This window comes from Gambusia affinis, linkage group LG08, assembly GCF_019740435.1.
Source record: "Gambusia affinis linkage group LG08, SWU_Gaff_1.0, whole genome shotgun sequence".
Taxonomy (NCBI): Eukaryota; Metazoa; Chordata; class Actinopteri; order Cyprinodontiformes; family Poeciliidae; genus Gambusia; species Gambusia affinis.
The window spans coordinates 23036964-23050472 of NC_057875.1; the positions used below are offsets into that span (position 1 = coordinate 23036964).

A 13509-nucleotide genomic window follows, 5' to 3' on the forward strand; every position below is an offset into this window, starting at 1 on the left:
TTCCAGTTTTTTTTATTTTTTATTTATTTGATTAATCAATTAATCATCGCCATATTCGATTACTAAAGCGATCGCTAGCTGCCTCCCTGTTTGCATCCCTCGTTAGACACATTATGTCGATATATTTGTGTTGGCTCGCTCTGTGCTTACACGTGTGTGTATGTGATTCTGACGCCCGTGTTTGATATGCTTAACGCTCAGCTTGAAGAGGAGCAACACGAGACTCAGAAGTTGCTGGCTCAGGAACGCACCGCCCGGGCCCTGCAGGAAAATCTGCTCAACAATCACCTCCGAAAGCAGAAGGAGATTGAGGCGGAGAACAGGAAAAGCATCAGCAGAAGCAATGAGGTGATTCTCTAACTTTCAGCCCGATCTTCTCAGGATTGTTCCCCCACAAAATCCAGACAGACTTACGGTGATGTTTTTGTTGTGATGCGTGGCAGGCTTTGTCTCAGCTCACGGAGGCCAGCGACAGGGAAAGAGATCTGCTTCGTCAGATTAACGCGCTGCAGGAGCAGCTGGCCACGGTCAAGTCCGACTTCGAACATTGCCAGACGGACAGCAGTCTCAAAGAAACCACTCTCCTGGAGGAGAACGAGGCCCTCAAGGAGCAGCTCGAGGACATTCGTCAAGACCTCAAGCACAGCAACGAAACCGTGACCCAGACCGTGTTCGCTTGCAACAACCAGCTGTCGGCGCTGAAGACCGAGTTGGTGAAAACGACGAGCCAGCTGGATCAGGAACGACAGGCTCGCGAGACGCTGGAGGCCGAGGCCGAGTCGACTCGGTCTCGCTTGGCCGCGGCCGTGAAGGAGATCGAACTCCGCCTGGCGAATCACGCAGACACAGAGAAAGCTCTGCTCAGAGAGAAGGAAGAAAACCAGAGACAGAAAGACCGACTCTTAAGTGAGTAGAGAAGTCCTCCGGTCTGCACATGTAATTTTGCAGAGCTGCAGCTAACAGTTACTTTAGTCTTCAATTATCCTGTTGATTAATCGGATAAAATGAAATTGGCACTTTCTGGTAACAACATATTTACAGACGAGGAAGGACTTTTTTTATATCGTAAATGCAGATTGTATCTATTTTTGTACAGTTTTGGCTTAATTCCTGTTGTCAATTTGTTGTTCTTTCAGCAAATAACCTTTTTGACTCTTTATTCTCCAGAGGCTTTTTCCTGGAGGAAAAATTATTTAACACATTTTTCACTTAATTGATTATTCAATTGCTAAATTAGTTGATCAATTATTATTAATCAACTAATTGACTCCTAAACTAAGATTTTTTTCAATTAATCATTTAATCACAATTTGTACTATAAGCCTGTAATATTGCTTTTTATTTACTTGCCTGCAATGTGGATTTTACAATTATTGTGTAGCCTGTTTCTCCTCCTAGTGCAATCCACATCTCTTCTCTCTGTTGGTAAACATTTTATCACTTACCTGTTTGATTTAGACGAAATAACCACTCAGCGCGAGGCAGTCAGCAACCTGAAACAGAAGCTGGCCATGGCCGACGCCAACGCAAACACCATGGAGACCGAGATCCATCGGGTCTCCACGCAACTGACGGAGAAGAATCTGCTGCTGGACGCCCTGCTGAAAGAGAAGGACTACGGGACGACGCGTGCCAAGGAGATGGAAACGGCTCTGCAAACAGAGAAGGAGCTGACCAGTCGCAGCGTAGCGCGCCAAGAAGCGGCGGAAGAACGCCTCGCCCATTCCCAGAGCGAGACCATGTTGCTTCGGCAGCAGCTGGAAGAGGCCCAGAACCAAACCGCCGCGAAGGAGCGCGCCATGACGGAAGCCCAGCAGCGCTTCAGCGACATGCTGACCAAGCTGCGCGCCGACTGTGAAGAAAGAGTTCAGCTGCTCGAGGAGAGAAATAAGGAGCTCGCCAGCAAGGCTGCTGAATTTCGTGATCTGAACCTCAAGTTAGAGGAAGAGAAGAATCAGCGAGAAGTGAGACTGAGGCTGCGTAGCCTGATTAAAAGTTCTTCAGAACTTCTTACATTTCCCCCCTGTAAGACTGCTAAGATGCCTCTTTATGTTTCTTTCTGATCTTGTTTCTTTCTGCACAGAACACTGTACGGCAGCTGCAGCAGGAGCTGGCCGACTCTCTCAAGAAGTTATCGATGTGTGAAGCTTCCCTGGAGGTCCTCACACGCTATCGCAACGACCTGGAGGAAGAGAAAGCTCGGCTTCTCAAAGACATCAAGAGACTCAGAGAAAAGGTGACTGCAGGACGCAGCTCTCTTCTCTGAAACGTGATTCATTAAGAGACAATCGGTTAATAAATTTTCTGCCCGAATATGATAAATTGGAATCACTAAGTTGAAGTTTATTATGTGATCAGGGCCTGGCAAATGTTAAAGCTGGGTGCAGTGCCATTACAACATTTTAAGTAATAGAGGCAAAACATGTTTTTAAAAAAAAAAACAAAAAAAAAAAACACACACAACATCTAAGTGTAATATATTTCAGCTTTGGTCTTTATTTCCCCCCACCCAACATATTTGTAAAATATTTTGGAAACCAAATCCGACTTCCTTTTGTTCCTACTGAAGAAGTAATTACTTCCATTTGGTGAGTTGTTGTCACAACAACAATCATGCTTTTATATTAAGACGTGGCAAAAACTTCAAGAAGATTTTCACGACTCCGTTTATGGCACATTGAGTTGATCAGAGGATTAGTAGCTGCTTAATGTATATGTACATAAACCGTGAAGTACACTTTTTATCTTTGCTCTTGAGTGTTTTGTTTTGTCTGTATTACTTAGCTTGAGGAAATCGAAGAGAAGTACCTCCAGGCAGAGCGACAGATGGGCAGTATGAAAATCAAATTGGACGAAACGGAAAAGGAACTCAGCGCTACCATTCGTAAGCTCCAAGAGAAGACGGCTGCCCTCCTGGCCTCTGAAATCACCACCAAACAGTTGGAGGAAGCGTTGCTAAAGTAAGTGCAAACACACGGCTTCAGCACAAGCGCTGATTCATAGCGATCCTCTGTAGTTATTCCTGTTTACAGTTTTGACATAAAGTCTACAAACCATGTGATGAGACACTATGTGCAGATTTTCCGTCTATAATGTCAGGGCTGCAGCTAACGATTATTCTGATGATTAATCTGTTTTGTTTAAAAAGCACATTCTACAGGGGTTTTTTTTATACATTAGAAATACATTAAAGTAATTAATTTTCCTTTTTCAAACAACAAAATAAATGTTTTATTATGTTTAATATGTTGTAACATAGCATTCCTGCAGTGAGTCTGAACCCTTTGAAGCTAAAACTAAGCCACTTTTAGAGTTTCTGCTAAAACATATTTAAAAAAAGGGTTTTTGGGGGGGGGGTTTATCTGAAATGCAAACTGCATATATTTTTGGTAGTTTTGTCTTTATTACTGCTGAAAATGTTGCTTTTTCACCAAACGGTTGTATGTTTTTTTGTTGTTTTTTTTGAGGCAGCGATTAATCAATTGCTAAATTAGTTGACGATCATTATCCATCCATAAATAATCCATACAGTCACAGGTGCATGAGGCCAGTATCTGGGCCTGATTAATAAGAGAGTGTTGATGTCGCCCAGGCTGGAGATCGAGAACGCCAGGCTGGAAGGTATTACGAAGCAACAGGCTGATAAAATTGAGGCTCTTCAGAGAAGTGCTGAGGAAGCCGTCGTGGTGAGTAACCCGTTCACCTGGTCTCAATGCTCCACGTCTCTTTGGAGCTAAAAGGTGTCGTGCAGTTCTGTTAAATCAACTATCTGAGTTCATGCATTCAAGTCGGTTTTAAACCTAAAGGGCGTACAATCTTTTTTCAGCAAGCTGACTGCTCACCTGGACGAGGGGTCAGTATTGTGACTGTAGGCGTAGTTTCTCTGTGTGGGGTTCTTCCTCTTCGTACACTGATTCATTTAATCGTTTTTTTTTTTGTTTTTTTGAACTAGAGATAAAATAATCCTCTTAATGAAGTGAAATTGAACATGTTTTTAGTGTCAGAACTCTAAGCTTATGTGGGAATAAGTATCCTGGTGATGGAGAAATGTCTTTTGTCTCCCAGTCTTTTTTATTTTTTTATTTTAATCTTTGTCTGTGGTGTCTTTCTTTCAGTTGTGAATGTATTCCTGATTGATGCATGTCACTTCCTTTAGTTTGCTTTCAACTTTCTAAAATCCTAATTTGATTTTATTTTTATTTTTGCAGCAGCGGGAGAAACACAAAGACTATTTAATTTTTTGTTTTGTTTTGTTTTGTTTTTAAATCATGTTTTTTTCTTTAGGTCCGTGCTCATTTGGAGGAGTTGGTATCGAACCTCCAGGGCAGCAAGATTTCTTTGGAAGAGCAGCTGAATAAAGAGGTGGGTGGCTGGTGCTGTCAGTTCTTCATACGTTTCAGTTTATTTGTTTTTAGAAATGATGAAAATGAAAAAGAAAGTTCAGGACCGATAAAATGACTCAAATTAAATTCTCATCCTAATCCCTTAGTTGACGTCAGAGGTTTACATACACTCAATTGTAGAGACTGACTTTATTATCTTTTTACTTTTGTTGGATTACCTGAACAACCCACTATGAAGCAATAACCTTTAGTTGATTTTATTAACAAGAACCGAGTGCTCAGATTTTAGTTTAATAGGATCAGGGTCGGTGCCATTACAAAACCTCAAAGCTGCAGTATGTAGCTTTAAAAAAAAGTTTTTTGTTTTTCTTTTTTTGCATAATTGTTAAAACTGTCACCACGTCCTGAAAGTATGAGACACATAACGTAAGAAAACATTGAGCTCTTTTGCCTTCTCCATCTGCAGAAGTGCCGCTCCCAGTCAGAAACAACCAATCAGAGCCAAGAGGAGTTTCTTAGCGCTGTCAATCATGCCCGTGCACGTACAATTCAACGTGGCCATGCTATGTAGCTTTAGCATTCACGGCAGACTCAGCGAATGCTAAGGAACTTGCTCTAGCATAGCAAGGAACAATTGGGGGAGTGGGGGGGTAAGCGAGTGCGTGCATGAGGTTTAAAGGTTTATGGTTTATTTTTCAAAATGATTTAAAATGAGCGACATCCATGCCTACAATATAAATGTCTGAGCAGAACCGTACTTTGATCTCGTGTGTTTTTCTTCTACAGCTGCACAAACAGAACATGCTGTCTAACACCATGCAGGACTCTCAGGCCCTGTGGGAGGAAGAGACGAAGAACCGCTCAAAGTTAGGACTGCGCCTGACAGAACTTGAACGAGAAAAAGGAGAACTCACAAACCAGGTGTTCACACTGTGATGATAATCTATGCATGATATGATGGCTACTCAGTTGAGGTGTGAAGAGTCACTGAGTTACTCATTCTGGTCTAGATGGAGATTGAAAAGAAGAAAGCCAAGAAAATCGCAGAGCAAAAGAAAGCGGTAGACACTCGCCTTGATCAAGAGATGAAGAGAAACATGGAGCTTCAAAAAGAAATGCACAGGTGACTTTTGGACTCTTTGGACTCTGATTGGGCGCTGGGTGATCCTGCTGTTTAGAGCCAGCTAGATCCACTTGAGCCAACTTCTCTGGCTTTGTGGTCCACCAGTGTCTGTATCCTTTTTAAGTCTCCAATCAATTACTTTGTACATTCAATCAGCCTAGTCTTTGCAAGCTTAGGATATTTTACTTGATCGGTTAGATATTCACTCTGTGCGTTTGTGTTTAAGGCAACGAACTTTATTAAAAAGTGCAAAGAAGAAGCTGCAGGGTCAAGAGTCTGGAGGAAATTATTCCTCTAGCCCTCAACGGCGACAGAGTCAGGCTGACGAGTGGATGAACGACAAGGTTTGTGGGTCTGATGCTGGCTTCAACGCAACCTAATGCGCTGCTTATACACTACATTTTAGTTTTTGGATTCAAAAACAATCAAGCGACACCATTTCACAGTTTTTCTTTGACTCAGTTTACACCAGGGCTCTAAACCCGGGTTCTAAGGTATTCAACAAATTAGCGAAAGCTAACGTTAAACGGCTAAACATAAAAATATTCGCTGTGCTTTCGCTAAACCGCTAGACATAAAGAATTAATGGAAGCTAATGCTAAACGCAAAGAAAATGAGAAGAAGCTAACGCTAAGCTACTAAGCACAAAGAAAAGAAAATAACACTAAACTGATGAGCACAAAAAAATAGTGGAAATTATTTTCCACACGAGACTCGCAAACAGCCAAGTTCCTCCGTTTCTTATTTTACTGCATATCATTACATTAAAGTTGCATAAACAGGTTGACCAAAGTCAAAAAATGTGTAACATTTAAAGCAATAATTGGCTTGAAAGGCTCAAAAACATCTGTCATCCTGAAGTGGCTGATGGGACATAGGACAAACATACGGCCTGAGGGGCGAGCGTGCTCATTTTTATGCTCGTATCCACAGTCGAAAGATTTTTACAGCAACATGCCGCCCTAAAGGCAAGTTGTTTGTACCGAATTTTGAATGAACACCCGTGCAGTTCATCGTCTGCAAGCTCCCCTTGCTTCTTGACCTTCAAACATCTCCTCCGTCTTCAGGTGGAGGATCTGCAGACAGAGCTGGAGAAGGAAACATCTCGACGCTACACGCTGGAGCAGGTCAACGAGGAGCTTCAGGACCAGTTGGCCTCCCTGAAAGGCACGGGCAGAAACAACGGCGAGCTGGAGCGAAGCAAGAGGCACCTGGAGAACGAGGTGCGGGAGCTGAGACGCCAGCTGGAGAACATCCAGCCCGACCAGAGCGTGCTGGATCAGTACCGACGTGAAGCGGAGGAAAAAGCCCACCAGGAGATGCAGCAGAAACTGGATCAGGTCAACCTCTTCCTACAGGTAAAGAGCTGAGAAAACAGAGAGGAAATCCACTCACAACAGCAGAAGGCTGATGTCGCACTTTGATATCGCCCGCCAGTGGGATTAACAACGATTCGTGTGTCTCTCTCAGTCCCAAGCGGCATCTCAGGAAGCGCTGGATGAGATCAAAGCCGCCAACGAGGCCAACCTGCGCTCCCAGCTGGAACAGAAGATCCGGGAGCTGGAAGGGGAGCTGAACCGAGCCCGCAACATCCAGCAGGAGACATTCAGCCAGAAAGAGACCACGCGCTCCGAGCTGGAGCGCTACCGACACCTCTACAACGAAGAGATGCGCCTGCGGATGTCCTTAGCTGCCAAACTGGAGAGGTTAAAATGCTTATTAGAGAAGTCTGTTTTGCTTTCTAAAAAAAAAAAAAACTAAAGAAAGGTTTGGTAAACTGTTTGCCAGTTTAAAAAGCTGCTAAAAAAGATGGCGGTGATTAGCTGTTTCTTGTTTCCCATGAACAGGGCCAACAGCCGCCTCTCCGAAGCCAACTCCAAGTTGCTGAGTGAGCGCAGCAGGAGTCTTATGATGGGAAACATTACAAGCGGAAGCCTGATGGCGCCTTCTCTGGACATGAACGCCTTGGCTACGCCAGCGAACCCCGGGACCTCGGTGGGGGCCCTCAATAGGAACATGAGCGTGGGATATCCCCTGCCCAGCACTGAGTCAGACGGACAGAACCAAAGGGTGGAGGACTACCTGGCTAAGGTCTGCCCAGTCCTTCATCTCTCACTCACTTATAGAGATTAAAGAGGAAATTTGTGTTCTTGTATATTCCTGATTTCATTTCTTAAGAACAAGTTTATGTCACTGCGGAGATGTTAGCTATAAATAGAGACTTCTCTGTAGTTTCACCTCACAGTCAGGCGTTGTGTTCGACGAGTTACATCAGCTCACCCAGCAAACACTTTAGGCTTTGTAGACTTTTTTTGTTTGTTTGTTTCTTCCTCCTGTTTAATATTTCTGTCTTTTCACTATTACCGCTAACTTGTCTTGTATTTCTCACTCTTTTAGCTTCTAGCTCAAAAGTCTTTTTCTCACTTCCCCTCTCTTCAGCCAGACTCATAACCAGGTGTGTTGCTGTTTTCAGCTGAGTGTCTGACTGGTTGCTGTTTCATTGCGTTGCTCGTGCGTTTCAGTGGAGAAAAAGCTGCCGGACAAAGCAACAAAAAAAAAAAAAAAAAAAAAAAATGCACATATTTTGCTCTTCTTTCTGAAATATAATCTTGCAAATTTCTGCCTGCCCCTTGAATTTTCTTATGTTTTGCAATGTTACAGCCTCAAACGTCAGTGTTTTTTTTTTTTTGTGATTACAGTTTATTTTATAGACAAAGTTGCATATTGTAGTGAAGTGGAGAGAAAAAGAAGCAACGGTTTTAAAATTAGAGCTAAACAATTAATTGTGATAATTGGTTATTGAAAATATTGTCAACTAATTTAGTAACTGAATTAATTGTTCAATTAACTGTTAGGTTAATTGTTAAATTGATCACAGACTCAAAAGATGGAACATTTATAAAAATAAAAAAAAAAACATATTCAGGAAAATAATTAAGTCAAAGCTGCCCAACAATATATTTACATTTTCCATTAAGGATAAAAAAAAAAAAGTAAACTTTGTTTGTCAATATGTTTTATCCAGAACTCCAGGTTTTAGAGTTTTAGCCTCACCTGGTTCAAATTCTAATAAGGAATCTCCTATCAGGAGATATTTTTAAATCACTGTGCTTTTCAAGGGCTGTATTTTATGTCTCTGAAGAATACCTTCAGCAAATATCTTTAGGCAAAGTTAATAATCCACATTATGGAGGGTAAAAATATCCACCGACTCCTCGGCAGTCTCGGGTTGCAGACCCCTGCTCCAAACAAAACTCAGAGAAGCAGCCGAGAGGCCCATAGTAACTCTGGAGGAGCTGCAGAGATCCACGGCTCCACAGGCTGCTGTTCACTCTACAAAACTATCCTTAAAAAAAAAAAAAGACATATTAGGATCTATTTAGGTGAGACAAAACTGATTTATTTGGTTTATGAACTTCTTCATAAATCAAATCCCAGTTTAATACTTTGCAGTTTGTGGCTGTAACGCGACAAAATGTACGAAAACTCAGCAGCAGAGAAAACGTTTGCCAAGCACTGTGCCTTAATTAGCTGATGTTTAGCTGTACAACAGAGGAGGCAACAATAACTTTGAGGAAAGCTGCTCAACCTGAAGCTTTTATCACCCAGGAGGCCTCTAGAAAAGCCCCCAGTGGTTGACAAGTACTGGGGCTCTTTTTTTTTTTTTTTTTTTTACAATTTGTTTGCCCCATTTTATTTCTGCCAGCCCCTGGACAGTATGTTGCCAATATATTTCTGTTTTTTATCCGCAATAGAAGCTCAGGTGTTCAGTGGCTGTCGACAGAGTTTCACTGGTCTTCATGGGAGTCGATCTTATTGTGTTGCAATCGTTCAAACATGGAAAACCGTACTAAGGTTTAAACTAAAAAAAAAAATAAAAATCCATAACTACATCACAAATTAATCTTTTGAATATTTTAGGCTTAATTTGGCAAAGGCACCTCTGTTTGCCTGTACAGCTTAAACAACACTAGGTGGCGCTCCTTTGTTGGCTTTGAAAGGCAGCTGGAGGCCACTGTTTCTGTTTTTCTCTCCTCTTTTACTTTCTGCCCCTTTTTATCAGCAACTTTAGCGCTAAAATGTTTCCACTCAAGAATCGGTTTAGTTTGGTTCCATCTCAGGCCTAAACAGTTTGTCATTCAGTGTAAAGTTAATCTGATTCTTCCAAAGTAGTATTCAGAGAAAAGCTCTGCAGCTTTTCTCTTTTTTTCTGCGATGAATTCACATTGAATATTGAGATCGTAACTGGTGTGGTCATTGGTCACAGAATCAGGTAGAGAACAGTTTTTATCTTAAAGCTTTGTTGCATGGAAACATGGTTCTGATTTGCTTTCAAAGGTTTGCTGGAGTTCATGAACACTGAGGTTCTCAAGCGTCAGTGTGTCTTCAAGAGAGAAGTTATTATTAAGCAACTTAATGCAAAAAAAATGTACTCAGAATAATCCTAAGCACACAAATTTTGTTAAAGGAAAAAAAACAAACATTTTTTTTGCCAAAAAGGAAAAAAAAATGATACATTTACCAAACACAAAATACTTGAGCTACTGGCCGTCTCAGCTCCGGCCAGCAGGTGGTGATAATGTTCATATTATCACATTGTAAACATCAAGGGAATACAAAGAAAGATTAATCTGAGCCTTGACGGTAAATCCTCCTAAACAATTATTTTGATCTTTCCTCTGAATAACAAACTCTTTCAGCAACTAAAACTACAAGTAAGTTTATTTAAAAGATCAAATCTGTCAAAACTATCTAGTGGCAGGTATTGACAAAATAGGTGGTGGTGTCATATATTAACCACAATCTCTGTTGTGTGTTAATTTTAATGACTATAGAATAAAACTGTTAATTAATTTTCTAGGGATACAACAACGTTACATAACACTTTTACTGTTACATTGTCACTGTGACATTTATATTTTTTTATTTTAATGAAAGCGCATACAGTTAAACAGCAATACGGCAACTGGGTTTGCAGTCGGTTTATTTTGGTTATTTCGAGTGTGTGTGTGTGTGTGTGTGTGTGTGTGTTTAGGTGTGTCTTCATTCATCTTGGTATTCTTGCTGCGAAAAGGTAAATACATAATAATCTCTTTCAATGGATGGATTCAGTTTGAACTGGATTAGTACACAGTTTTAAGGAACTAAAACATGACATGGGGGGGTTGTAAATACTCACCTCTGCCATTTTCCATTCCCAGACAAAACATTCCCCAGGCGGGTTGGTTCACGACTCATTAGCTCTGAGACTGCACCATAAAAAAAGGAAGTGGATCTAAACGCGGTGTTCGTCCATTGTTGATGTTGTTGGTTTGTGGTTCGGTGACAGTGTAGGTCTACAGTCTTCCACTGACAGCATTCTGAAGCTTGTTTATTGCTGCCGTTTGACCGAGCAGCAGTCCAGCTCTTTTCCTCCTTAGTTCAGGTAAGACGCTTCTAAAGTTGTCCTTGGTCCCTAACAACAGAAACTCACAGCTGAATAACGGCAGGAACTCGCACTTGAAGCTTACGCAATGGATACGACTGGCTCGTGAGCATATATTTGCGCACTTTGACATTTCAGAAATAAATTTGCATAATAAAACGCCAATTTCTGGGCAGGGGGAAAACTGTCATTTTTTTTTATGAACAGTTTTGGTGCTATGATGAGGCGGGCTTGTTCTGTTTGGCCATATCGAAATGAATGTATTCGGCAAAAATGCAGTGAAAACATGACCCGAGTCACATGATCAACCACCGGATGTCTCCGTTGGCGCAAACCACGAAGAAGAAGACAACAGGAAGTCGTCGGAGGATCGTGGCGCTGCATGTTTTTTTACCGACTCACCGCGCGAGCAAACTTATTTACGTGTGACTTTTAATTGCGTTTCTCACTTAACGGGAACACCGCAATTTCCGTAATTGTGTTTCACCGACATTGACGGAATATTTACTAAGTTCTGCGTACATTTGTGATGGAAACGCAGCTGCTTGAACAATTCGCTCCTTTTAAAGCAACATTTTTATAAACTCTGTGATTGTTTTGCTGGAGAAACATTCAGTCAGCAGCCTTTAGGTGGACACAGCTAAACGACACGGCTTTAAAACTGCACATGCATTTTAAATTGTCATGCAATGTTCTGGTATCTGAAAGGAAGGATTTTTGAGTTTTTGTTAGCAACTAGAGGATTGAATCCTATCAGTCAGTTCAATAAATCTACTAATGTATCGCGTTTCACTTTTTGAACTGAAACACTGAAAAAAAAAAAAAAATAAATCAAGGTTTTGATTTTAGTGTTACCTTAGCAAACATAAAAGGCACAAACATGAAAGCCCTATTTTCTAAGTTTGAATAAAGCAGTGATAAAGTGGGACTGATGTAAATTAAGTCCTTATCTAGATCACTTTTATAATACAAACATATCAAACTGGACAAGCCAGAAATTGAGTGTATGCAGTTCACTTCTACCCCCACACAGAGCGAGGCATGTTAGTTTGTACTGGTCGCCATCTGAGGAAGGGAGGCTAATTTATTCAGATTTTACTGAAAAATGATTTCCACACATTTGTTTTTCAACCATTGAGGAGCTCTTTGTATACCACAGCTTTCATATCTGTGAGGAGCTTTAAATTTTTTTGCATGACCTGCGTTTCACGTCAGAAAAACTCACAGATTTTCTCCAGCTTTTTGCCCCTCTGGTGTGTTTTCTACAGTGGTGTTTCTGCCGGTAAACGTCTCCTCAGTGTCTCTTCTCTTCACCCACATTTCACCCCGGCGTTTTGTTTCTGTTCACCTGAGACGCTGCTGTGTTTTCCCCAGATGCAGAGAGAGCTGGACAAAAACATATCGAAAGAACTGAGACAAGGTAAGCGCAGCTCCTCCTCTTCCTCCTCCTCCTCCATTTTGAAGCGTGCGGTCAGGAGCCTCGGCAGGTGTTAACCGTGGGCCCTCTCTCAGCCACAGCGGAGCTGGACGCCGCCCCGGCCCGCCTGTCCCCGGTGGGCTCCGCCTCCAGAGTGGAGCTGGACCCCCTGAGCTGGGCCACGCAGCAGTATTTGGAGGTGCTGAAGAAGAACCGGAGGATCTGAACGCAGGTTTCTGCTCGCCACCGGAAAACTCTAAAGCGAAGACCAAGAAGCTAACGCTTTTTTTTTTTTTTTTTTTTCTAAATCCTGTTGTCATGAAAGAAATAAACTTGACTGCATGTTGCACTTACGCCCCCCTCCCCCTCACAGAATGAGGGACGGACAAGACTCTGACCTATAGACGACCTCAGAAGTATTGGTTTTGCCGGCTGAAACTCTAGTTTGGATTTGTGAATTTTGGTGTTTTGGAATTGCCGCTTTTTAGTGTTTGTATTTATCATCATTTTTGCCAATTTATGACTTTTGGTACATGCCATCCAATGGTGCAATATCTGTGTTAATGCTAATATAGAGTTGTGTCCTTCTCGGTTTATTTGTTCTTTTGTGTAATGAACAGTATATACTTGAACGTGACAAGCCGGAATGCTCTCCGGCTATAAAATCAGGGTGACCACGGTTTTACATTTTAGGTTGTTGTTGGTTTGATGAAAGGGACAGCCGGTTTATATTTTGTTCCATTATCTTCTTGTTGTTTTATATTATCTTATAATACTGTAAAAAAAAAAAAAAGGAAAACATATATATTTAAATATACAGAAAGGGTTTTTAAAGTAACGTTTCATTCGCTGCAACAACAGTGGAATCAAAAGTTTGTATTCTGAATATATTAGTATGTAAAAATGAATAAATGAAAAGCCACATGGAGCATACATGGAGGATTTGTTTCCAACATTTTCTACCGAAACACAGCGTTTGTTTTAGTGCAGTCTGTTTCACTTGACTCTTTGTTTGCAGTGAAGGAGAAGATATAGAATGATGGACAGCAAATCCATCTGAAAAGTGATCCGAGCTGCTTGGATCTTACAGCAAAGCATTCCCAAACCGTGACACAGTGTCTGTGCATCCTTGAAACGTCTTAAATTCATTATTCTAAAATTAAGGCCTTAAAGTGTCTTAAATTCACGGAAAATGTGCATG

General features: G+C 41.5%; 1 protein-coding gene across 8 annotated transcripts in view; it reads left to right on the plus strand.

The window, feature by feature from the left end:
• si:ch211-272n13.3 (ankyrin repeat domain-containing protein 26) overlaps window positions 1-13241 on the plus strand; it is a 32604-nt gene extending 19363 nt beyond the window's left edge. For 7 of the 8 annotated variants that reach the window (XM_044125381.1, XM_044125387.1, XM_044125380.1 and 4 more), the window contains 15 exons: window positions 202-348; window positions 444-906; window positions 1459-1964; window positions 2084-2236; window positions 2785-2960; window positions 3593-3686; window positions 4285-4362; window positions 5130-5264; window positions 5354-5466; window positions 5693-5810; window positions 6534-6824; window positions 6937-7172; window positions 7314-7557; window positions 12266-12311; window positions 12404-13241. In XM_044125381.1, the coding sequence (XP_043981316.1) occupies window positions 202-348; window positions 444-906; window positions 1459-1964; window positions 2084-2236; window positions 2785-2960; window positions 3593-3686; window positions 4285-4362; window positions 5130-5264; window positions 5354-5466; window positions 5693-5810; window positions 6534-6824; window positions 6937-7172; window positions 7314-7557; window positions 12266-12311; window positions 12404-12534 (2931 nt within the window). In that variant the 3' untranslated portion in view covers window positions 12535-13241. Of the gene's footprint in view, window positions 1-201; window positions 349-443; window positions 907-1458; window positions 1965-2083; window positions 2237-2784; window positions 2961-3592; window positions 3687-4284; window positions 4363-5129; window positions 5265-5353; window positions 5467-5692; window positions 5811-6533; window positions 6825-6936; window positions 7173-7313; window positions 7558-7863; window positions 7933-12265; window positions 12312-12403 lie in introns of those variants that run through there. The other variant, XM_044125388.1, reaches the window with a different exon arrangement.
• Window positions 13242-13509: the final 268 nt, after the last annotated feature.